This window comes from Canis lupus, chromosome 22 (assembly GCF_048164855.1).
Source record: "Canis lupus baileyi chromosome 22, mCanLup2.hap1, whole genome shotgun sequence".
Classification (NCBI taxonomy): domain Eukaryota; kingdom Metazoa; phylum Chordata; class Mammalia; order Carnivora; family Canidae; genus Canis; species Canis lupus.
The window spans coordinates 45,395,045-45,422,025 of NC_132859.1; the positions used below are offsets into that span (position 1 = coordinate 45,395,045).

Consider the following 26,981-nt stretch of genomic DNA (forward strand, 5'->3'; position numbering starts at 1 on the left):
CCTGTGTAAGACAAAACTGCAAAGCCAGCTATTAAATCAATTATTATATCAGTTCTTTTTAAAAAAGTAGCTAAATGAGATTCAAGTACATATGAACACAAATTAAGGGAGTCAGCTCAAAATAAAAGGCACCAAATTAAACCTGTACCTGTTCTCTGAACTCTTGTTCTTTCAACTTTGAATCACTGATTAGAGTAGTCTTCTGTGCTAGTTGTGTCTGAAAGAACAAAAAGTCAGATCTGAAATGTATATGGGTTTCATCATTGCTTGGATATATTACTGTACTGCTTGGTAAATTATCTTTATGTTTTAACTTTTAAAACACAAAATACTCCTGGCGCCTTGATGTTGGTTAAGCACCTGACTTCAGCTCAGGTGATGATCTCAGAGTCCTGGAATTCAGCCCCGTGACAGGCTTCCTGCTCAGAGGAGAATCTGCTTGAACCTCTCCCTCTGCCCCCGCCCCCAACCACTCGTGCTCTCTCAAATAAATAAAAATCTTAAACACACACACACCCTAAATACTCCTGAAAATATAATGTCTTCAGTCAAATTCAATAAAGAACTAGTCTTACCTGTAACTCCATAATTGTTATCTGAAAATGGAAAAGAAAAAATGAGTATATACACTAAAATCCAGAACAATAAATGGAATAATATGAAATAACAGGAAAATAAAAATTTAGTGTTTTAACCTTAAGAGAGTGGTAAGATTTAAGATGAGACAACTTTATATATTTGCTTTTAACCTGGTCTATTTTGTTATACAATCTATTATAGCATAGGGACGCCTGGGTGGCTCAGCAGTTGAGCATCTGCCTTTGGCTCAGGGCATGATCCCAGAGACCGGGGATTGAGTCCTGCGTCGGACTCCCTGCATGGAGCCTGCTTCTCCCTCTGCCTGTATCTCTGCCTCTCTCTCTCTCTCTCTCATGAATAAATAAATAAAATCTTCAAACTATTATAGTGTAAATATACACAAACCTAAGTAAACACAAAGGACTAGAAAGTCACTCACCAGACTCCTAACAATGATTACTACTTCGCAAGGGGAGGTACCCACCAGACAGAGTTTATTCTATATACTCCTGTATTATCTCTTTTATAACAAGAATATACTTATTATTTCTATCATTAAAAAAACTAAACATATTAAAATCTATTTACAGCCTATGGGCCCCTTAGGGAAACTCCTAAAGGACTATTTCTGGGAATCCACTCTGAGGTATAATCACAAATTGTTTTTCATTTAACTCAACACTGATATTCATTGTATCCCAGAAGCATCAAAAGATGCTCAATAAGGATAAAAATTCATGAAGAATAAAACAGAAAACAGTTTTTAGAACAGAAATAATAATTAAGGATTTTTTCTCTCCTTTCTTATGATACAAGGTAAAGGACTAAGAAGACCTTCTGAATATTAGTTTCATGTTTCAATACTGTACAGCATCCTAACATTGGTCAAATGCCACTATGTGCAACATACTTATTCTGATACTAAGGAAAAGAATATGTTAGTGAAGTACATGTACTCTTCTCAAGGAATTAATATTTAATAGCACCTGGTATATTCAAATTATGACCAGATGGCAAAACAAAAACTAAAAACCAAAAGCCAAAAACCGAAACAAAACACACACACACAAGAGAACTTATAACTATTAAAGAGAGAAATAGTCTACTCAGCTTGCTGGGTGCTAATAGCTAAGATATATGTACCAAGTGGCATAGCATAACAGAGCCCTTTATAAAGACTACTTCTCAGGATGCCTGGGTAACTCAGTGGTTGAGTGTCTGCCTTCAGCTCAAGTCATGATCCTGGATCAGGCTCGCTGCAGGGAGCCTGCTTCTCCCTCTGCCTATGCTTCTGCCTTTCTCTCTCCCTGTGTCTCTCATGAATAAATAAACAAAATCTTTTAAAAAAAAAAAAAAAAGACTACTTTTCTCCATTTTGGAAAAGTAATCCATGTAATTGGTTGTTTAGAAAATTACTCTCTGGTAACTGATATTCTGTAATGAATTCTCTATAATTCTCAAGGATAAATTTATGAACAGTGTCCATCTACTTTACCAAGGCCCTTATGACAATGATGAAAAGACTATACCAGGTGAGTGAGGACACTTTAGGAAGCAGAATGGTACACATTGTCCAGCTTCTCAAACTGGGGCCCACATGCCCTATCAGGTGTACTTGCTGAGGTGCAGAGGGGAAAAGGCAGCCCACAAGGCAAACATGGCCTTTCACAGCATCAATTATATTTAAAGAATGTAATTACAAAAATGCCTAGATATGTGTTGCTAGCTATCTTTGAATTCAGTCCCATTTCCCAAAATAATCCCACTGTATCTGCATCTATTCCATTAACTGGAAAAAAATAGAAATTGTTTTTCTTACTGGTATATTACCAAAACCATTTTTATAGGATTATAAATAAGGATATATTATAGAGTAGAATATAAAATCTACATAAGTGTTGAGCACAAAATATAAAAAATCTCAAATTATCATATTTTCTATGGAACCTTTTTGTTTACTGTATTGGAACCTGTATTCTTTCCAAGGAAAAGACTGAGAAGCACTTATATAAATGTCTAGGTTCTGAAATTTGGCAGATGGGGTTTAAATTCCCAACGCAACACTGACTGTGTGAACTGAATATTTTACTTAACCTGTTTGATTCTCAGTTTCACTGCCTATAAAACAGAGTCAAAAATCTTTCCTGAAAGGTTTTTGTTAGGATTAAATGATATAGGTATGTAGGTCAGTCGGCAATGACAGTGTTTTTGAAGTAACACATGCAGCAGGACCCAGTACCTCTCACCTTGTCATTGCCAGGGCTCTCCTCCTGCTGCAGCTTTTGCTGGTACTTATTCTGTAGCTCTTCTAGTTGAGTCTGCAGGTCCATGACTTTAGCAGTCATTTCTTCTTCACGAGCCTTTACAGTTAAAAAAAAGTGCTAATGAACATATCAAAAAGAATATCATAGAGGCAAACACAGTATAGAGAAAACTACCTCTAAGAGGAAACAAATACCCAGAAACATTTCTGGAGACACAAACCACGTTTTCTATTGTCACTGATGACTATGCTCTAAACACCTCCCTTCATGTCCCACTTTTAACACCAAGCTCGCTATTCTTGCGATATTACTCTTCCCTCTCTCACTCTCTCCATCTCCACACCATAAAGCCCATCAAGCAGTTTCTTTCCCCTTAAAAGCAAGGGTTCCCAGGCTTGAATGACCATCGGTTATCTAACAGTGTGGTGACAGAACTTGCACACAGAGCCTGCGTATTATGGACTTTGCCCTTTTCCACATTAGGATTTGATTTCCAGGAAATAACCATTAATACAAACTAGCAGATACTGTTAGGCACAGCACTGATCAACCAGCTGGCAACTTAACTGATCATAAGAAGTTGTGGAAGTTTTTTCTAGCCCTTTGGATAAGCTGTGTAAATCAAGAAATGATTCTTTATTCTGACTCAGCAAACCTGCACATCTATTCATCTGTCCCCAAACCACACCAGTGGTTCTTTGGGGTAAAATGTTCAACTAAAGTCTATTTTTGAAAAAAATTATTGTCCAATGCATTAGTAACCATGTAATGTCTCCATTTGCCCTGAACTCTGCAAAAAAATAGACAAAGCTGCAAAAGTATATGTGACTTATTTGGTCCAAAAATCTTACTTAGAAAATTTATGGTACATAAATCATTCTCTCTTCTGTTTTGACTGCCCTAGTAAAGGTTATTGCCCATTCTACATTTGTTCATTTGTCTTGATAATTGCCATAATTTATTGTACAGAGCAGTCCAGACCTCTTGTTGCTCTTATAAATCTTATAACCTTTGTGCTAAAAGAACATTTGGAATTGGAATATTGATCAGATTTGAGTAATGAAGACAGGAAAAGTGTTTGCTGAGAAAAAGACGGAACAGGAAAAACAGCAACAAACAGGTATCTGATTTACAGATGCTGAATTGACAGAATGAAGAAACAAATGAAAAGAGATAGGCCTCACGGCACAAAGTAAGAGAATGAACCATACGGACGGACACTTAGAAAACCTACTTTGAAATTCCACTGGTCATGAAACTTAGACCAACTGAAAAAGAACAAACTCCTTGTGGCAACATAAGCAAAGCAGAGATGTCTAGTAACTAGCCTCCTTAGACATCTCCCCACTGAGGCTCACTTGAATCAAGCCTCTATCCCTAAAACATCAAAACTCTTGTAAATATGTTAATGCCCACAATCTTGGTTTACTGTTTTTAGTCTACTATGGCATATCCTGGGTGGATGTTTGTGTCATTGTGGTTTAGGCACATTTGAAAGGATCACTCCTACAGCTACTTATTCAGTTAGGCCCAGATTTTATTTTATATTTTTATTTCTTTTTTTGTGAGAGTATGGGGGGCGGGGGACAGAGGGAGAGAAAGAATCTTAAGTGGACTCTGAGCTGAGTATGGAACCTGACATGAGGTTCAGTCTCACAACCTAGAAGATCATGACCCAAGCCAAAATCAAGAAGCACCCGGGGTGCCCCTAGGCCCAAATTTTAATTTGACAATTAGCTATGCCTGACATTTCCTTTGACAGTTATGGGATACTATTTAAACCAAGCCCTCTAAGAATTAGGAAAGAATCCCTTCTGTGTTATTTCTAATTTAAGAAACAATTTTGTAAATTCCTGCATAAAAGCTTACTAGTCTTCTGGGAGGAGGGGAAAAAAAAGCCAGTATTGTTTTCCTTCAAAGTAAAAACAATTAGGAAACCCGGTTAAATTGAAAGTTAATGCACATCATGGAAATCATATTTGAAAGACTAGTTATTATGCCAAAGTCAAATAAACTAAAATATAGTCAATAAAACCAGTTTGATCTAATGTAGCCAAGCTATTTTCTCCCAGTGGGACGGCTCTGAATTGGGACCAGGCTATTACTCAAGCTCACTTACATGAGTACTCAACTCTTCCTCTGGGATGTCATCACTCCCTCTTCCCAAATGGATTCTTCCCTGCCCTACCATATGTCATCTCCTTCAAATTTACCAAGTGTCTAGTATACACCAAGTATCTGGCTAGGTCTTCAAAACTAGAGATAAATAACAAAATTCCTTTACCTACCAGATGCTTACAATCTAGGAGAGAGGATATATAAATTAGTATTTTCCTACACACATATGTATGTATGACAAAAATTCATGTTATAAGTGAAGAAATGGATAGAGAGTACCAAAAGAACATACATGCAATTAATTCTATTTAAGGGGTTCTAAAAAAAAATCATATATGAAAACATAATGATGCAGAAAAGAATATTCAAAAAGCAAACTTTTGGGTAGAAAAGAGAAAAAATAACATATTTCATTTTTGTTTCTGTTAACATAAAACACTGCAATATTACAAAGATGGTGGCAATACAGGAAGATCCTGATCTCCTCTCCTCCTATGAACACACTGAGTCTACAGCTACATATGGAACAATTTCCTCTTACAAAAAAAAAAAAGCCTGGATAAGGGACAGCTCTACATTACACAAATGAGGAAAAAACCACATTGAAGTGGGGAGAAGAGGCTAAGACACAACCTTGCCATAAATCGTATCTCCAGGATGACAACTAACAACAGGGAGGAAACTCAAAACCCAGAACTTCTCCTGAGTACTGAAGGGTTTGAAATTCACATTGGGCATCCCACCTTTTAAGCCATATACTTGAGAGACAAACCCCCAATACATCTACAAAAGTAGTATTAAAAAAATAGTAAAAATAATGAATTAAGGGAAACACAAAACAAAGAGATGTAGAATATAACATCAAAAACAATATGTCAAGGGGGATCCCTGGGTGGCGCAGCGGTTTGGTGCCTGCCTTTGGCCCAGGGCGCGATCCTGGAGACCCGGGATCGAATCCCACGTCAGGCTCCCGGTGCATGGAGCCTGCTTCTCCCTCTGCCTATGTCTCTGCCTCTCTCTCTCTCTCTCTCTCTGTGACTATCATAAAAAAATAAAAAAATAAAAAATAAATAAAAAAATAAAAAAAAAAACAAAATGTCAAGGAGTGATTATAATGTTAAGCTTTACAATGGGATCAGACTTAAACAGTTATCAACTTAAAATAGACTGTTATATGTAAGCCTCAAGGTAATCATGAAGCAAACACTATAATAAATACATAAAAGATAAATATAAGCACCCCACCAAAGAAAATCATCAAAACACAAAGCAAAAAAATGGGCAAAGTAGCACAGAACAGAGAGAAACTACAAAAACAGCCAGAAAACAATGAACAAAATGACAACAAGCACATATTAATAACTACTTTAAACGTAAATGGACTAGAGTTTCTTTTTTTTTTTTTTTTTTTTTTGGACTAGAGTTTCTAATAAAAGGACTTGGAATGGCTGAATAAATTAAAAATAAGACCCATCTATATGCTGTGTGCAAGAGACTTAGTTTAGATGTAAGGACACACACACCAAAAATAAAAGGATGAAAAAACCAAACTCACTGATACAGAGAACAGGTTGGTAGCTGCCAGAGGTAGGGCATGCGGAGGTGGGAGAAATGGATAAACTGTTTTTTAACTTAAATAAATCGAATTTTTTTAAAAGAAAAGAATAGGGGCAACTGAATGGCTCAGTTGGTTAAGCATCCAACTCATGATTTGGGCTCAGGTCATGAGAATCAGGATCATGGGATTGAACTCTGTGTCAGGCTCAGATTGAACTCAGAGTCAGACTCTAGGCTCAACGGGGAGTCTGCCTGAGATTCCCTCTCTCCCTCTGCCCTTCCCACTGCTGATGCACATGCACACTCTTTCTCTCTCTCTCTCTCAAACAAATAAATAAACTCTTTAAAAAAGAAAAAAGAGAAGAGGGGAATGGTTACCTGTGGAGAGAGAAGGGGCAAGATGTAGAATACAGAGAACAGGAATGGATTTTATTATAGGCCATCCTCTAAACTATACTTATTAATATTATTTTGATCTTTAAACTGTGTGAAAAGACTTGATTCAAAAATTTTTGTCTAAATAAAGTTAAATTGGAAACTTATTTTTTAAAGCCCAAATCTGAAAGATGGTAATAACTACACTAATTTACAAAGTTTGAAAAAGTGATCTTTAGGCATACAGAAAAGCATGACCAAAGGTAAAATATGATGAAGAACAAGCTAAAGCTAAGTTCATCTACACCACAGAATGAACTGGAGGAGGTATTATTAGGACAATGGGAAGCCATGAAGGTATTTAGGAGGATCATGTCCTCATTTCAAGACAGAAAATAACTCTGACAAGAAGAGATGAATACCTTAGAAAAAGACTAGCAGCAAAGACATCAGCTGAGAAATTAATACAAAAGACTAGACTAAATGGAAGATGGCAGTCGGACAGTAGCAATAGAGGTAATGTTGAGAGGAGAGGAACATGCAGTATGACTCCGTGAAAATCTTTGCACTGAAGGTCTACTATATGTTGGCTGTTGTGCTGGAGGCATAAAATTATAGGGAAAGAGAGGATTTCTCTGCCTAGTAAATCAGGGAAGATAAGCAGATTTCATGCCCAAAAAGGTGTGGAGGTGCAAATGTATGAGGGATGGAGGAAGACAGAAGGTGTGGATCAAAGATGACAAAAGTCCCCAGCATCTTCAAATAGAGGAAAGAATAGTAATAATGTTACCTAAGACAGTAAAGGCAGGGAAATGAAAAGGTTTCTGTGCTCCATTTTGTTATTAACAAATCTCAGAACTGTTTTAATGAATGATAAAATGCAGCATTCTACAATGTCATCATTAAGATACATCATCAATTTGATAATAGCTTTCCAGAGAGGAAAAACACACCACCAAATAAAACATACAAATCCCACATAAAATTCTAATTCTGGAAATATTAAAATGGGAAAATGGTACAGAATATGTAATATGTCTCAGAATCAAAGGAATATAGTATTTGCTAAGACTTGCTAATATTTGTTTTTTGTTTTTGTTTTTGTTTTTGTTTTTTGAAGTAGGCTCCAGGGCCGCCTGGGTGGCTCAGAGGTTGGGCATCTGCCTTCAGCTCAGGGCATGATCCCAGAGTTCCCAGATCAAGTCCCATATCAGGCTCCCTGTGGGGAGACTGCTTCTCCCTTTGACTGTGTCTCTGCCTCTCTCTGTATCCCTGATGAATAAACAAAATCTTTTTAAAGAATAAATGAATAAATAAAAACAAAGTAGGCTTCATGTCTAGCATGGAACCCAATGCAAGGCTCAAACTCACAACATTGAGATCAAGACCTGAGCTGAGATGAAGTTGGACACTTAAGCAACTGAGCCACCCAGGTGCCCTGGTAATATTTGTACTTTTAAAAAGAAATTCTTGGGGATCCTTGGGTGGCTCAGCGGTTTAGTGCCTGCCTTCGGCCTAGGGCGTGATCTTGGAGTCCCAGAATCGAGTCCCACATCGGGCTCTCTGTGTGGAGCCTGCTTCTCCCTCTGCCTATGCTTCTGCCTCTCTCTCTCTCTGTGTGTCTCTCACGAATAAATAAACAAAATCTTAAAAAAAAAAAAAAAGAAAGAAATTCTTCAAGACAGAGTTTGTATTTGGGGTGTTCAGATGAGAACTGCTTATTTATCACAAAGTTAGCCCTAGACCTGGCAGCTATAAGTCTGAGGCCACACTATTCAATACAGTAGCTACAAGCCACCCCAGAATTGTGGCTTTGAGCACCTGAAATATAGCTACTCCAAACTGATGTGGGCTGCAAACATAAAAACACACTAAATCTTAAAGAAATAATACATATATAATTTTTACACTGACCACAGATTAAAACAATATTTTGGATATAATGGGTTAACATATTACTATTAAGTTCACCTAGGCAGTCAGTCAGAGAAAGACAAATACCATATGATTTCACTCATATATGGAATTTAAGGAACAAAACAAATGAGCAAAGGGGGAAAAAATAGGAAAGGAGAGAGGGAGGGAGAAAAAAAGAGATAAACAAGAAACAGATTCTTAACTATAGAGAACAAATCAATGCTTACCAGAGGATGGGGGGTGAAATAGGTGACGGGGATGAAGGAGTGTACTATCTATGATGAACACCAGGTGTTGTATAGAAGCATTGAATCATTATATCATACACTGGAAACTAAAATTACACTGCATATTAACTGACTGGAATCTGAATAAAAACTTTTTAAAAAATTAAGCTCACTTGTTTCTTTTTCTTTTCCTAATGTGGATACTAGAAAATGTTAAAACTACACATATGGCTCACATTTGTGGCCAGCATTCTATTTCTAATGGACTGTGCTGGTCTGAAACACAGGAAGGGGTTTTAGAGAAGAGTCCATCCAATACCTCCCCTCACCCTCCAATTCCTGTCTCTAAGCCTGAAACTTCTAGGATCATTCTTTTAATTTCCCTAATAAACAGTAGATTTTCAAGGAAGAACCATACCACAGGTTGACTTTCTGTTCTGTGCTTCCCCGTTCCCTCACCCCTCTACCTGTAGAGGCTGGTCATGACCTTGGAAAGTCTTTTGTCTGCTACCCCATACATCCAGAAACAGAGAAGTAGTTCACAAAAGGGAACATTCTAGCTGTGGCACAATTTGTCCCTGCAAATGAACTCCCTGACTGAGTTTATCCATGATAAATAACTGCTGTGTTCCCCAAGTTCCTTTCTTAGTAAGAAGTCTTTATAAATATATGAAGCTTATGAAGGATCAGTGCTCTCCTACCTACTCACTGTGAAGTTTTAGGCAAATCATTAACTATGCTGAACTTGCTTTGCCTTCAAGGAAAGGGAAGGGAAGGGAAAGGGAAGGGGAAGGGGAAGGGAAAGGAAAGGGAAAGGAAAAAGAAAGGAAAAAGGAAAAAGGAAAGGAAAGGAAAGAAAAATTTAATGTATTTTCCAATTTCAACATTCTCTAAGCATTCAAGAAACAATAGTGTTTTTCAAAGCTTCACAGATATATGCTCTACAGAAGTATAAGAAATGTGAGTGTAATTATTCAAACCTTTTCATAATAAGATCTAAAGTTCAAAAATTATACAAGGTGGCATCTCTATGCATGTGCCTTATACTGGAATTCCAGCCTTTTCAATTGCATTTGAAATAATATTATTATTAGACTCTGTTCCTGGCTCAGACTTCTATCGCTGCCATACTCTGTTGAGGCATGATTCTCTGATTTATGCATTCTTAATCAACAAATGGTTCCTAGCATATAGTGAAATAAGGCTTGGAGTAACTAAAGAATCTGTATCTCAACATAGCATACTTTACACTGTTTTACATTTGAAAATTTTCTGGAGTCCAAAATACTCACTGACATTCATGGCTTATCTTGACACACAGAAATGGCAATCCTAATCCATCACCAGCAGATTAAGCACATTGAACCAACCTTCCACTAAATATATTTGGCTGATGCATTCTATTTTTTTTCTCCATTTTTTTTTTCTCTCTTGAGAGCAACAAAAACTGTGAAAATTGGGTTGGGATGGAGTAAAGTTAACTGATCCTCCTGGAAAGATCCCAGTAGGTGGCCACGCTTATACTCAAACTGTCCCATTACTTAGACTTCACCCAAGCACAAGCTCTCAATTCTTAGTCTGGTTCTCTTACAATTTAGTCTGAGAGAAATATGAGAAGAGAATCCATTCTTCCCTTCAGTAACTCAATGTTGCTTCGATACCTGCCAAGGGGATTGAACTACTGGGTTAGCAGAATCTGATCAGGAAACTATGATCCTAGCAGAAATCAATCAGACTCCTTATAAATCTGCATAGAGTGCATATACTAAATTTGGATAATACTAAGCCAAAACAAAAATCCTCTACATTAAAAAAAAAAAAAAACAGGAAATCTGATAGCCAATCGTTAACACTACTATGAAATCTAGCACAGCTAAATTTCAAAAAAAAGAAAGAAGTACGGTACATCAAGGATTTCTTCATATCTTTTGGCTGTTCTTTGTAAATCATCTTCCTTCTCTGCAATTTTTTTATATAACTGTTTTGTCTCTTCCTGATGGCTTTCCAAAAGTTCAGCTTCCACTTCCTGGGCTTTATCTAATAAATAAAAGATGGACACACACAAAAACACACATTAGGTAAGAATATCTACATGTCAATTTCAGTTCCAAATTAAATTTGATTAAAAAATTGATCATATGTACCCTTGCATAGAGTAGAAATGTCTTCATAAGGCAATTAATTAGCTAATGTTTCAGATTCTTTCACCTTTTCCTCCTCTCCTAAAGGCACGCTGCTGCCAGGCAGCACAGGTTCCCACCAGAGAACTTTCTTGCACAGGAATTGTTTTTTTCTCCAGTTTAATTACTTAAAGCACTTAGCACAGTGTGAAAACAATAAGTTTAAATTATAAATAGTCTCTGCTGATTCTGACATGTTCTTTACTGAATTTAAATTCGACTCACCAATGGTTTCTTTTATGGTCACTTCCAGCTCCTGCTCCTTTTGTGCCAGCTGGGTATGGAACTCCCTCATCAGCTGTTTTAATGTGGAATTGTGTCTCAACTCAAGATCTTCCTGCTCCTGTCTGTGTAACAAAAATGTAAAGAGCTAACTGCTGTAAAACACAAAACAAGCTATACAGAGTTACCTAGTCTTCACAACATGCACGTAAGATCTCACTGGTATAAAAACATGTTTAAGGGTGCATATGTGGGGGCAGCCCGGGTGGCTCAGTGGTTTAGCACAGCCTTCATTCAGCCCAGGGCCTGATCCTGGAGACCTGGGATCGAGTCCCACATTGGGCTCCCTGCATGGAGCCTGCTTCTCCCTCTGCCTCTCTCTCCCTCTCTGTCTCTCTCATGAATAAATAAATAAAATCTTAAAAAAAAAAAAAAAAGGGGTGCATATGTGTATATGTGTGGTCTAGGGACAGGAAACTCCTGGAAGGATACAGAAACTATGATTATCTCTAGACAGTGGTCCTGGGGATTTGAGAAGTCTTCTTTTCCACTTTAACTTTTCATCATATACATCTATCTTACATGATAACAATGCTGATACTAAAAACAGTAAAACAAAGTAATTACTGGGATACGTACCTAATAATTGTATATGCAAAAAATGGTTTTTCCCCCTCTAAATGGACATGAAGTAACACTGCCTCTTGCCTTAAATTGTTTTTATTTCTTCTCAGCATTTAATGTACTTGACTTATGTTTCATAGTTTGGGTAGGTGAAATTTAGGTGCATTAGGCATAATAAAAAGACTTAATTAAAAAGGACTGTCTTAAAAATACTCATGCCGGGAGACTTCAGTTGGTTAAGTGTCCGACTCTTTGCTTTTAAAGATTTTATTTAGGGGATCCCTGGGTGGCTCAGCGGTTTGGCGCCTGCCTTTGGCTCGGGGCATGATCCTGGAGATCCGGGATCGAGTCTCATGTCGGGCTCCCTGCATGGAGCCTGGTTCTCCCTCTGCCTGTGTCTCTGCCTCTCTCTCTCTCTCTCTGTGTGTGTGTGTGTGTCTCTCATGAATAAGTAAATAAAATCTTTTTAAAAAATAAAGATTTTATTTATTTATTTGAGAGCGAGAAAGTGAGCATAAGCGGGGGTGAAGAGGTGGGGGGAAAAGCAGACTCTGTGCTGAGCAGAGGGCCCAACATGGAGCTCGATCCCACCACCCTGAATCATGACCTGAGCTAAAATCAAGAGTCAGATGCTTAACCAACTGAGCAACCCAGGCATCACAAGTGTCCAACTCTTGATTTCAGCTCAGATCATGACCTCAGGGTCATGAGATCGAGCTCCACACTGGACTCGATGTGCAGCTTAAAATTCACTCTTTCCTTCTCCTCTGCCTCTCCCTTCTCCCTGCACTCACTCACTCACTCACTCACTCAATAAATAAATATTCATGCTGGAAAACTTACTTGATTTTCTCTTCCATTTCTTGTTCATATTCTTTCTTCATGATATCCAATTCTTGCTGATGCTCCTTCCGCAACATTCGAAGATCTTTCTGCAACTTAACAATCTCCTTGCCCAGCTTCTGCTTCTCCTGCTCTGCCCCTGCTAATTTAAATTCCAGGTCATTGTGCTGGACCTCCATGTTACCAGGCAATATGGGTTGGACTACATGTGATTTGGACTTTTCTTCAGCACTTTCTTCCAAAGCTTCTATGGGTTTATTTTTTTCATCCATCTGTCGTTGTAAAGCCTGTAATCTGTCAAATTTTGAGGTCAACTCTTCCATTTCAACTCTATGCCCTTCCCTTTCTCTTACTAGGCAGGAATCTAGCTCCTTTATCTTTTGCTCCAAGATCTGACAAGTTAGTTCCTTCTCGTGGAGAGTTTTCTGGACATCATCAACCACATTTTCCAAGTTTTGCTTTGTTCCTATGGTATTTTTACCTCCTTCTTCTTCCACATGCTGGGATGCTACCAAGGAATATTTCTTGCCTTTTTCTTCAAGTTCTTCTTGAAGACAATTTATCATAACTTGATCTTCATGCTGCTTAGCTTCGGTGTGCTCTATCTTTATTAAGAGTTCCTGGTATCTGCACTGCATTTCAGAATGAGAAGATATCATCTCTTCTTTTTCCTGCTCTAGCCTCTGCAACAGCTTTTCTTTTTCCATTAGACTTCTTTGTAAAGTACTGATATTTTCTTCATATGCTTTCTGCACAGAGCTTTCGGGATCTATTCCTTGCTCAGCACAGGCTACCATGTATTTTACTGATGTGGGTACAACTGATGCTTCTGACTGTGGTAGACCTTCCACTGATTTAAGTTTTTCTTCCAACACCTGAATTTCTCTTTCTTTCTCCTGCAATTTTGTATTTAGCTCACCCAAGTGACCTTCTGTGTCTTTTTTATATTGCTGTTCTTTCTCTTCCATTTGAGATAACAACTGCTTCTTGATGGCAACAATTTTTTGTTCAGCTTTTTTCTTCAGTTCTGCTAATTTTGCAGCACTTTCTAACTCAAGTCTATCTTCCAGTGCCTTAAACTCCTCTTCTTTGCCCTTCATACTTGAATTCGCATGGTCCAATTCTTTCTTCTTGGTTTCAAGCTCAGATTTCATGGATGACACTTGCTTTTCAAGTCTTGAGACTTTTTCTTCGGCTTCTTTAACCCTGCAGTCCTTTTCGTCTCCTAATTCTTGAATGTGCTGAAGTTTCTGACGCATCTCCTTCTGTTCTGTATCCTTCTGTTGATTGTAACTGTTAAGAACTTCACTTAAAGACTTAATTTCAGTTGTTTTCTGAGTAAGATGCTCTTCTAATTCCGCAATTCTTGCTGTTTGCGTTTTTAACTCAGTCTCTAAGTTACACTCTTTTTTCTCCAGCTTGCTCTTCTTATCTTCCATCTCACCCTTTAAACATACCAACCTCTCATTCTGCTGATCAAGGTCCTCCTTCAATACCTGTATCTGTTCATCCTTTTCACTGGCTTCCTTTGTTTTTAACTCAAGCTGCATCTGCAATTCTTTAATAGTACTTTGATACTGCAGAAATTTTGACTGTGCTTTCTTCTTCCACTCTGAGAATTTGTTGGACAAGTGATCTACCTGTTCAAGAGCAGAGGTCTTCTCTTTATTCAGAGTTTCAACTTTCAAAGATAAATCTTGCACCTGACCCAGCAATTCCTGTTGTTGTTCATCATATCGCTTACTTAGTGATGAGATGGCTGCTTCCTTCTCAGTCAGGCTGATACTGTTCTGAAGCTGAGTATTCAAATCAGTTAGCCGCTTACTAAGACTGCTGATCTCAGATTTCTTTTCTTTAAGCTCTTCTTTCATCAGTGTGACAACGTTGATGTTCTCTGATAACTCTTTCTTCAACTGTGTGATACAAGACTCTTTTTCAGAGGCAGCCTGTTGCTGGTTGCCTCCTTCCTTCTGTAAGGCTTCTTTTTCCATGACCAGACCTTCAATGTCAGCCTTCATGCTCTTAATTTGATTTTCTTTTTCTTCTAATTGATGGGTAGCCTGCCGAAAAGAACTATTTAGTGCATTCTGCTCTTCTGTTAGCTGTCTAAGCTGTGCTTCTAATTCAGAAGCTTTGCAAGTTTTAATCACTAGTGCTTCCTTAACTTTTGTTGTGTGGTGCTGACAGTGGGAAATCCTAGAGAGAATGGCATTAATTTTACTACTACTCGTGTTGATTAGCTCATTTGTTTTAGCTTGTAACAAGGCTTCAGTTTTCTTAGAGTAAATATCCAGCTGAACTACTAATTCCTCAGATAGTTTTTTGAATTCCAAGCTTTTGTCTTCTAGGCTTTTCTCACTTCTTTCATGTGAAGATCTCAAACTCTGGAATTCCTCATCTGTGGTTTTCAACTTGTCAGTCAACTCAGAAACCTTCAGCTTGTCTTTTTCTGCTAGCATTTCCAGTTCAACTATATGCTCCTGAAGAGAAGTATTTTCCTTCAGAGAATGATTCAAGTCAACCTCCAGCTTTTCAAGTTGTGCTTTTAGTTTCATTTCATTTTGTGAGAGAGAATTCATATGAGCAGACTTCTGGTGTAATTGTTCCTGTAATTCCTTTACTACTGTGTCCTGCTTAATGCCTTCTGCTTTCAGCCAGGCTAGTTCCTTGTTCATCTCTTCTTTTTCACACCCTGATTGGAAGATCTTTTGCTTTAGTTCTGCTACCTCTTGCTCTTTTTCCTGTAATTGGATTTCATGTTTTTCCTGAAGTTCTTCAGCTTGCTGATTAAGTTTCTTTTCCCAGACTGATACAACATCACTGAGTTCTCGTCTATGTACCTCAGTGAGACTTTCTATTTGCTCCTTTTGGTTTGTTTCCAGTCTTGATACTGCATCACTGATTCCAGCAGAGTTAGCTTGTGCCATTTCCAAAATTTGGGCATTGAACTGTTTTTCTTTCTGACTAAGCTCTAGAACCGTATTTTCAAGCTCTTTTTTAAGTTTGGCTTCCTGATCCAGTAATTTCTTCTTTAACGTTTCTTGCATCTCTTTTGCTTTCTGCTTAATTTTTTCCATCTTTTTTTCTTGATTTTTAAATTTGGTTTCGTATTCCTCATGTAAAACACTAAAACTGTCCTCCTTGGCTGATAATTTTTGTCTAAGTGTTTCAATTTCTTTGCTCTGTCCTTCTCTCATTTGTAAAATTACATTTTCCTTTTCTATCAAACTCTGTTTTGTCTGTGCCTGTTCTGTGCTAGTATCTTTAAGCTGGGACTCATAACATTGGGTTAAAGACTGTAGTTTTTCCTCCATTTCATTTTTCTGTCTTTCAAGTTGCTGCATTAAATCCTGCAACTGGATTTTTTGAGTGTCTAACTCAGTACAAACATCTTTCTTTTGCATTTCAACTTCAGCTACCTGTTTAGTAAGAAGAATTCTTTCTGCTTCCAAGTCCAACAACTTCTGCTGCAATTGTGCCAAGTGCTCCTCTGATGCTTTGGCCTGCTCATGTGTAGTACTCTGCTGTGACTCAAAGAGAGCCAACTTAGCAGATGCCTGCTGGAGTTCCTCTTCAGACCTTCTAATATCTGCCTCTAAGTTTTCCACACGTACCTGATACTCTTTCAAATGCTTGTCCTTTTCCTTCAGAAGAAGCCCAAGGTGATTAATTTCATCTTTTAGTGCCTCTTCAGTTCTCTGGATGGACAGCTCTTGTTCTTTAATGATACTGTCAACTTGCTGCTGGTGATGGCTTTTCTGTTCATCTAGCTTGGCCTCTAGCTCCTGTTTTACTTTATCTGCTTGATTCTTTAGTACAGAAAGCTCCTCTTCTAGCTTGTCCCGGGCCTTTAGTACCTCTGACAGTTCAGAAGACAATGATTCCAGTTCTGTTTGCTTCACATCAAGCTTTTCTAAAGTCTTTTCATTCATCTCTTCTATGTGGGCCTGGAAGACACTCTCTTTGTCTTTCAACAATGTTTCTTTTTCTTGTTCATGCTTTTCTCTAAGTCTTTCCATTTCAGTCTGATGCTGTTGCGTTAAGACTTGGAGTTTTTCAGTCCAAAGGGTATCCTGCTGATGCTGCAAGCTTTCTAATTCTGTTTTGTGTTTTTCAACCATGATTGTAATTTCTTTATTGTGCTTATTTTTTTCAGCTTCCAAATGAATAATTAAATCCTCAGATTGATTTTTGCTTTCTTGCAAGCTTTTTTCCAAAGAACTTTCCAATTCAAGAATTCTCTGTTAATAAAAACAGATGTATTTTTTACTAAAGTACAGATTTGTTTATTAGCAATGATATATATGACAACACATGTAATGATATATATGACTACACCTATAATAACTACACCTGTTTAAAGATTAAAACTTAGAAAAATAAGGCATTATATCATGCCAAACACTAGAAAGCACAATCTGTGCTCAATTCCTAAAGGAATCACATAACAAAGAAAAGATTCTATTTTAACACAACTTAAAATTTCAGATTCTTTCTACCTATACTTTAACTATTTCAGTCACCCATGTTTTCAAGAATATTCTGAATGGATAGTTAAAAAGAAATACATCGTAAAGTAGATAATAGTAACTATGGATAGTAAGATGGTTATTTTTTTTCTGTGTGTTTTTTAAGGCCTAGAATATATTCTATTACCTTCATAATTTAATTTTGGAAGGTAAATAATATATCTGGGTTTTCCACTGCAAAATGATTATTTAGGAGATATCTTTTGCAAAAAGAAGCTACTTACACAAATTTTAGCAAAGATTACTGTTAGCTCATGAAAAAGTCAATCTTGACTCTAAAGCAAAAAGAGCTAAGTAAGGCAGAGGCATGCAACATCAAAACTGAAAAGGTCCTAAGGAATTACCAAAACCAATTTCTCCATATGAAGGTGAACAAATTAAGGTATAATTAATTTACAGGGCAGCCTGGGTGGCTCAGAAGTTTAGTGCCGCCTTCAGCACAGGGCCTGATCCTAGAGACCCGGGATCGAGTCCCATGTCGGGCTCCCTGTGTGGAGCCTGCTTCTCCCTCTGCCTGTGTTTCTGCCTCTCTCTCTCTCTCTCTCTCTCTCTCTGTGTGTGTCAAATAAATAAATAAATGGATGGATGGATAAAGAAATAATCTTTAAAAAAAAAAAAAAGAATAGGTATCACCATCCCCCAACCCCCACTTAAAAAAAATTAATTTACAAAGCTAGCAAATGGAAAAATCTAGACCTCCTGAGTATCCATTCCCCTCCATCATGCCACATTACATAAATGTCGGCAATGGGAAAATAAAGTACGGTTTAGAATTATGGGGAAAAAGTGTGATTCTTTCACTGTTTAAACCAAAGCAAAAAGTCTAAATAACATCAGTCAATTTATTCAAAACAGGTCATACATTTCATATACTGCTGAGGGGAGGGCCTAAAAATGTGTACCCTGAGACATATATATAAATTTGTTCACTATAGAATATGTTATTAACATGGGAAAATTGGGGGAAACTTTATGTTAAAAGCAGGGCATTGGGGTGCCTACATTGTGATAGAAACAGAGAATGAATCATGTCCATGGCATGAGATGAAGCCAGGGCAAATGCTGCCTACAAAGCGAGGCCATTTCCTACAGATCAAGGGCAAGTAAACAATGGAGTGGGGATGCAAAGCCCAAATGCAAAGATAGTGAATGGCAATAGAAACACCTCCAGCAAAAAAAAAAAAAAGAAACACAGCCAGCTAAAGGCAGAGTCAGCAGCATCATGTAGCAAACACTAAAACCACTCACAGAAAAAGCTCTTATTATCTAAAAATGAAGTGCATGTATGTAAATCTAACCCAGTAAAACAAAAGCTTCTTGACAACTTTATATTGATTGGAAAGATAACAATAGTTTCTGTACAAATAATTCCACAACTCTGGAACCTGAATATTATTTAAACTTACAGTTCTGTAAGTCTCTGCTTCTTGCTGAAGGTCCCGAAGTTTATTTTCACTCTCCATGAGGATTGCTTTCTTCTGCAACTCTAACTCTTCCAGGGCCAAAGATTCTTGCTGTTCTTTTTCTTGGGTGATCTTCAAATATTCTGATTGACTTTTTTCCTGTGCCAAAAAAAAAAATACCACCTTAGACCCACATAAATCTTCAGCATTCTCAAAGTACTTCCACAGGAATCAGGTCTTTCATTTGATCTGCACACCAGCTCTATGAGGTAGGCAGTATCATCATTTCTCTCTTCCCAGGCTCTAGTGTGCAGAAACAAAGCACTGTGGCTTTTCCAGTGTGATCTAGCCAATATTTGCCACAATTACTACTGATAAGAAAAATTTTGTTCTAGTAACCCCACTACATCTGCTATTTTTCCACTACTTAAAATGTTTTGCAAAACACGCTTAATGTGAAGGCTCCCAAAATTGTCACTGCTACTTCTCTCCACTCCAGAGTTTGATTATTTCAACTCTAAGCCAAGAAACTAGACTTTAAGTTTATATAATTTGTGAGAAATATCTCGTTAGGGAACCCTACATAGAAAGACAAATAATGGAGGGGGCTACAGGGACCATGGGGCTTCTGACCATTCTGAAGAAGATGAAACAGAAAGAGCGGGAGCTGCGACTGCTCACGCTCGGCCTAGACAATGCTGGCAAAACAACCATCCTCAAGAAGTTCAACGGGGAAGACACTGACACCATCTCCCCGATGCTAGGCTTCAACATTAAGACCCTGGAACATCGAGGATTCAAGGTGAACATCTGGGATGTGGGAGGCCAGAAGTCCTTGCGGTCCTACTGGCGGAACTACTTTGAGAGCACCAATGGCCTCATCTGGGTGGTGGACAGCGCCAACCGCCAGCGCATGCAGGACTGCCAGTGGGAGCTCCAGAGCTTGTTGGTGGAGGAGCACCTGGCTGGAGCAACCCTCCTCATCTTTGCCAACAAACAAGACCTGCCTGGAGCACTGTCCTCTAATGCCATCCGTGAGGCCCTGGAGCTGGACTCCATCCACAGCCACCATTGGTATATCCAGGGCTGTAGTGCCATCACTGGGGAGAACCTCCTGCCTGGCATTGACTGGCTCCTGGATGACATTTCCAGCCGCATCTTCACGGCCGACTGAACCACTCCAGATGCCCCCCACCCCACCTTGCAGTCCAGCCCCCTACCCCCACCCTCATCAAGCACCATCCATGGGGGTACGGGAGTCAGCCAGCCTGACAAACACCCCCCACCCCACTCTGTAACCTGCTGCTGCTGCTGCTAGTGCTGCCCACTGCTGCTCTGTGGCCAGCTGGCTCCCGTGGCTGGAGGGCTGCTGCCCTGGCTGTCACCCTGGTTCCTGACCCAGCCCACCTGCAGCTGCCATGCCAAGAGGAGAGGGCTGGGCCTGGGGGGGGTGGGGGGGTGGAGCTGCCTCTGCTGCTACCAAGGCTGTGGGCCTCATCCTTTGCTCAGCTCTGAGAATAAATCCTTTCTTGCCCTCAAAAAAAAAAAAAAAAAAAAAGACAAATAATGTGACTATATGGATTAGATCAAGGAAATATCTATAAAGTATATTCATATTTTTTATCTATAAAAGCCTATATAACTCTTTACAGATGACCTGGGCTCTTTTACCATCCCCTCAATCCCAGAAAGCTGCTTCTTCAATTGTCCTGATCATGTATCAACATCCATATGAGAAGTATTTACTGTCATGAAAAGAGAAGCTCTAGAGAGCACTTTCAACATTTAGTGGCTTTGGACTCCAATTAAGGATACTTATCCATACTTACTGCATTGAGTTCGTATTGCCAGCTACAATATTTTCAATTCACTACACACTCTGGTGAAGCATATTGCTTTAAGGAAAGGCACTCTGCCATATGATAAGCAGACTGATTAGAAAATATTAATTTCTTTTTTTTTAAAGATTTTATTTATTTATTCATGAGATACACACTGAGAGAGAAAGAGAGAGAGAGAGAAATAGAAAGAGAGAGAGAGGCAGAGACACAAGCAGAGGGAGAAGCAGGCTCCATGCAGGGAGCCCGATGTGGGTCTTGATCCTGGGTCTCCAGCATCAGGCCCTGGGCTGAAGGCAGTGCTAAACCGCTGAGCCACCCGGGCTGCCCAAAAATACTAATTTCTAATCAATTTTAAAACATCACCGTAGACATACTATATTATCTAATGTAAACTACATTTTAAATACATCTTTCTGTGCCCATAAAAATAAAAGAGGACCTTTTAATAGTCTGTTGAACTTTGACCATCAACACAAAGCTAACTTTTTTGAGGAGCTAGGTAGAAAGGGGGGCACAAAGTGGCAAGTGCACATGTGTGGGTGTCTCATGTGTATCTGTATCCTGCTCCCTCTACTCAGAATATATTTGAGTATATCAGTTCTAGAACACAGTTTTAACAAAGCCAATGTTCAAGTCTCACTGTCCCCAAAGCCAATTACTCCAGCGTGAAAACACACAGATCTTTATGACGAGAATTTTTTGGAACAATTCCCTGCTTCACTTATGTCCTGCTTTGTTCCTTAATCTTTATGCCCTTATGCCATCCTATTATAGTTTTAAGCATTCTTATAAACTACATTAAATCCTTTCTAGGCTGGAGTGCCTGGCTGGCTCAGTCAATAGAGCATGTGACTCCTGATCTTGAGGGTCCCATGAGTTTGAGCCCCATGCTGGGGATAGAGTACACTTGAAAAAAATAAAATAAATTAATAGGGAGACTTGGGTGGCTCAGTAGGTTAAGTGTCCAACTCAATTTCAGCTCAGGTAATGATCTCAGGGTCGTAAGACTAAGCCCTGCATCAGGCACCAAGCTCAGCATGAAGTCTGCTTGAGATTCTCTCCCTCTCCCTCTGTCCCCACCCCACTCGGTGCTTGCTCTCTCTCTTTCTCTCTCTCTCTAAAATAAATAAATAACAAAAAAGATTAAAATTACACATACTATTTCTCATCGTTTTGCACTCAAAGTTTGTCAAAATTATACACACTATCTTACAGATAATAATTTAATATAAAAAACAATCAAACTACATTTTTAGCACTACTACTTCTGTGGTAACCTATATGAAAGGTTTTCACAATTTGAAAAAAATAACTTTCTTGTTTTAAACTTTCAAATTATACTATGCCCCAAAATCTCACCTTTGCTTTTCTGGATATTATTTTGGTTCATCCAGTCAGTTGTTTATTTTACTTTATTTTTTAAAATATCTTATATATCTTATATATATATCTTATATATCTTATATATATATATCTTATATAATTTCATAATAATGAAATTATTCTACTTAAAATGAAAACTAGTTGGTCATTTTCATTATTTCTTCTTCTTTAAAATGCATTTCAGAAAACACTTTCTGAGCCCTGAACTCTGGTATAGTCAGTCTAGTGAGTTTCTAGACATTCTTCCTGAATTATGCAGTCACTGGTTCATGGCTTTAATTAGCTTATCTTCCTCTTTACTTCTCCATAATCATAGCCTCTGCCAAGGTAAGAGGGATGACATACAAATAAACTGGTTAATGAAAGCCTGTTATTTTCACACAACACCAAGTTAACAAGCTCTGAAAGCCCTCTTTCCTGCCTACATCCTATCCTCTCTGCACACTCAAAGTCCAAGGCTGCTAGTAGTCTGACCTCAAGCTGAAAGGTAGGAGTAAGGGGATAACAACTTTATATAAACCTGCAAATTTACCTATAACAAAAACAAAACAGGTACTTACAAGAGCTATTTTCATTTGCTCCTGAAATTGCCTTTCTTGGGCCTGAAACTTCTTAGTCAATTCCTGCTCTTTGCTGGCCAGCTCCTCTTCATGAAGCTTCTGTAGTTTAGCAATTTGTTCTGAGGATTTCTGAAAAGTCAGCCAAATAGTTAAAGTGAAACACTTTAAAATATGTATAATAATAATAAAATATGTAACTCTACAATTAAATAATACTTTATTATGATTTGATCATCAGCCAACTGTGTAAGAGGAAAAATCAAAACATATTTCCCACATAAATCAAAAGTCACCAGAGTCTCAATAGTTAAAAGAAAAGCCAATCAAGCATTGCTAATTTATTTTTTTATGTTTTTATTTTTTAGAGAGAGATTAAGTGAGTATGTGCATGAATGGTGTGAGGGAGGGGTGGAGGGACAGGGGGAGAATCTTAAGCAGGCTCCATGCCCAATGCAAAGTTTGAGCTCATGACCCTGAGATCATGACCTGAGCCGAAATCAAAAGTGACACTTAACCAACTGAGCCACCCAGGTAACTGAAGTATTGCTCATTTAAGACAAGGATGGCAGCTGCTGCTGCAGTAGTAAGTCTTAAAAGGTTGGTGCATTTCCACATCTTGCAGGGATATTCCACACCAATCACAACAGGGAAGTATGGGATGGGGAATAAAGATGTTCTCAGGGGTGTCTGGGTGGCTCAGTCAGTTAAGTGGCTGCCTTGGGCTCAGGTTATGATCCTGGCGTCTTGGGATAGAGCCCCACATCAGGCTATCTGCTTGGCAGGGAGCCTGCTTCCCCCTCTTCCTCTGCTGGCTACCCCCCCGCCCCCACCCACTTGTGTTTTTCTGCTCTCTCACTCTGTCAAATAAATAAACAAGACCTTTGAAAAAAACATTTCTCAAAGAGGGAACTCCATTATGGTCACACTGCCCTGGCTGAAACAATCTAATTACATCTAGCTTTCCATGCACATACTATTTATTAAAAAGTATTGGCCTTGTTCTTTCTTGGATAGGAAGACTTAATCTTATAAAAATGTCAAATCTCCCTAAATAAATCTATAAATTTAATACAACTGAATAAACTGCCAATAGAATGGGGGTGGAAGGGTTCACTGAACAAAATAAACATGCATGAATAACCAGTACTCTTCTGAAAACTAAGAGTAATAAGGAGAGGCTACCAAATAATAGAACATATTATAAACAGAGTAACTCTAACAGTGTAATACTGGCACATGGTCAGGCAAAGCACTGGAACAGCACAGAGAATTCAAAAAAGAGACCCATATATAGCTCAATAATTTAGTATAAAATAAAGATACTGTGTCATATCAGAAGAGAAAACATGGATTATTAAATAAATAATTTGAAGACTACTTTGTAGTCATCTGGAAAAAAATTAAAGTTGGATCCCTACCTCATTCCTAACACCAAATAAATTCTAGTTGGATGAAAGATTTAATAATAAAAAATGAAAGCATACAAGGGCCATAAGAAACAGAGAATTTTAAAATGATCTCAGTGAGACTGAATTTTTAAATCAGAACAAAAATCCAGATAGCATTTAAGGAAAAGAAAAAAATCTCTGCATGCCCTCTTCCAAAATAAACTGATCCCAAAGCAAAAACAAATAATAAACAAAGTCAACTGAAAATAGACAGAGACACCTGGGTGGCTCAGTTGGTTAAGTGTCAGACTCTTATTTTCAGCTCAAATCATGATCTCAAGGTCATGAGATCACCTCGGGCTCTATGCTGGGTGTGGATCCTGCTTAAGATTCTCTCCCTCTCCCTCTGCCCCTGCCTACTTGTGCATGAGCTCTCTTTTTCTCAAAAAAAAAAAAAAAAAAAAAAAAGGGAGAGAGAGAGATTATTTGGATAAGTGAACTATATATCCAAAGAACTAATTCCTACTATAAATGTAAAACTTCTACAAATCAATAAGACCAACAGTCCAATAGGAAAATGAGTTAAAGATCTGACAAAGCAACTCAAAGAGAAAAACTGCCAATTCCTTCTAAACATGGAAAAATATGTTTATCATATTGGTAAAAAGATAAGCACATTAAAACTACAATGTTGGGGCACCTGGGTGGCTCAGTCAGTTAAGTGTCTGTCTCTTGATTTCAGCTCAGGTCTTGATCTCAGGGTCATGGAATCAAGCCCCCATCAGGCTCCACGCTCAGCGTGGAGTCTGCTAGTCCCTCTCTCTCTGCTCCTCCCCTGCTTGCTCGCTTGCTCTCAAATAAATACATAAATCTTTAAAACAAACAAACAAACAAACAAACAAAAAGAACTACAAATGTCATTTTTTTTAACTGGTAAGTTTGAAAAGATTAAAAAAAATTAGGTAACACCATCTTTGTGAAGTAACACACTGCTTGTGAGAGTATAAAATGTCCTCCATAGAGCTTATAGCAACTATACAATCATTAAAAATAGACATAATTTTGCCTAATATTCCACTTCTAGGAATCTATCCTAAAAAAAATATACAGGTGAGCAAATATGATAAGTATATTCACCATCTGCAATAGCTAAAAATGAAAACCCTAAATATCCATCAGTAGTAGATTGATTAAATTATGAAACACTCATATAGTGAAATCCTGAACAGTCTTTAAAACAGATGTGGCATAAGAGGAAAAAAAAAAACAAAAACAAATGCAGCATCATTACCAATTGTCAATGATAAGGAATATATTAAGTGGAAAAGCAAGATACAGAGCAGTATATATAACATGCTATCTTTTGTGCTAAAAAATTTTAAGAGAGGATTATACAACATAAAAGAGAAATTATTTGCAGAGACTATCTCTGGGAAGTACATCCAAAAAGATAAAAATTATTTTCTCTATCAAAGTGATTTTTTTCCCTATATCCTGAACTCATGAAATGGTCAAGGCCTAAAATGTAAATTAACTCTTCTTTACAATAAAAAATTGTAGGAAAAGCATACAACTTATGTTTCCATATTGCTGTAGCCTGTTGTAATCTAAAATTATTCTTACATTTGTCACATCAACAACCTCCTGTTTCATCTGACTTAATTCCCGTTGAAGACTGGTGCGTTCCTCCTCTCTTGTTTTTTCAATAGCTTTTATTTGTTCATCCATCTCTACCTTCATTTTTCTCCGCGATTCTTCTGTTTTTTGGGCTGTACTCAAGGCTTTTTCAAGTTCCTCAAAAGCTATAATGAAAACAAGAGGAAACAAGTATCTCAAGAAATATTATCATTCAGCTAATGTGTTTTACATTTGATTTATGGGAACTAATAAGAGCAGCAGTAGCAAGACAGGTTAAAATTGTCATTTTTGTTTTAAGCCAAGAGATATTTCTGAGCCATTCAACAAAGCCACAAAATGTCCAGTTACTGAAACCAATCTGTCACTGAATTCTGGATCCAGATCTTAAGACTGCCTGTATGAACTTAAACTCAGGAATTTGGGAAAAAATTAAATTACTAATGGCTCCCCACTCCTTCTACCAACAAATGTCTTTATGGATTGCAAATTCCAAGAAATGAAGACTTCTGTGTTATAGAATTTCAATTGCTTTTTTGTTTGCTATAGACATTTTACCTATTATTATCAATAATTAGGTAATAGCATTACATTCTCACTAGAACATTTTTAAGAATAGAAAAATTATTCTTTGACTAATTCTATTTTTAAAAACCTCTTAATCATACAATAAATAAAAGAACAGAGTTTTCTGGGGTTTGTTTTACCATTCACTAGTTGAATCACATATTAAACAATGTATTCTGAAATGAAATCTACTATTTGCGTAAGTTTCAAACTAGAGCTGTTTAGTAGAAAGAAATCTTTATCTGATTCAACAATATATAGAAAGGCATAACCAGCAAGGAGTTCTTGTGTGATAGAGGAATTCAGGCCCTACAAAAATAATCATCTAGGGTACAGTAGTATGATTTTTAAGAAGACCAAATAGCTCACCCAGCTTCCAACAAAATCATACAGGATGGGTACAACAGCTGGAACTCAGCACCAAAAACTGCATATGTGTATATGTATCTATGTGTATAAGCATCTCTGTGTGTGCATGTGTACATTGTACATACTCTCTCTCTACTGGTATAGCAATATGCTGTCAAAATCCTACTGGTTTTATTATCCTACATTATTTTCTTTAGACCTCACAGAAGATACCAGACTTCCCTTTACCATAGAGATAGACCATTAATACAACATAAATTTTCAAGATGGGTTTTTAATCCTATCAAGAAACATATGTCCAGAGGAGAGATAGTTCATTCATGAATATGTACTATTTTTTGCCCTCAGTGGTATAAGAAATGTACAACTTCAACCTATGGCATCTCAAAAAGAAGACTTT

General features: G+C 37.8%; 1 protein-coding gene and 1 pseudogene across 7 annotated transcripts in view; one reads left to right on the forward strand and one right to left on the reverse strand.

Moving 5' to 3' along the window:
- Positions 1–26,981, reverse strand: part of GOLGA4 (golgin A4) — a 123,931-nt gene that overhangs the window by 24,461 nt on the left and 72,489 nt on the right. For all 7 annotated transcript variants that reach the window (XM_072793389.1, XM_072793388.1, XM_072793394.1 and 4 more), the window contains 9 exons: positions 25,634–25,812; positions 22,623–22,751; positions 18,842–18,997; positions 12,907–17,147; positions 11,443–11,564; positions 10,944–11,074; positions 2,826–2,939; positions 576–596; positions 149–217 (listed from right to left, as the gene is read on the reverse strand). In XM_072793389.1, the coding sequence (XP_072649490.1) occupies positions 149–217; positions 576–596; positions 2,826–2,939; positions 10,944–11,074; positions 11,443–11,564; positions 12,907–17,147; positions 18,842–18,997; positions 22,623–22,751; positions 25,634–25,812 (5,162 nt within the window). The remainder of the gene's footprint in view (positions 1–148; positions 218–575; positions 597–2,825; positions 2,940–10,943; positions 11,075–11,442; positions 11,565–12,906; positions 17,148–18,841; positions 18,998–22,622; positions 22,752–25,633; positions 25,813–26,981) is intronic.
- On the forward strand, positions 19,445–20,402 carry LOC140614272 (ADP-ribosylation factor-like protein 2 pseudogene; annotated as a pseudogene).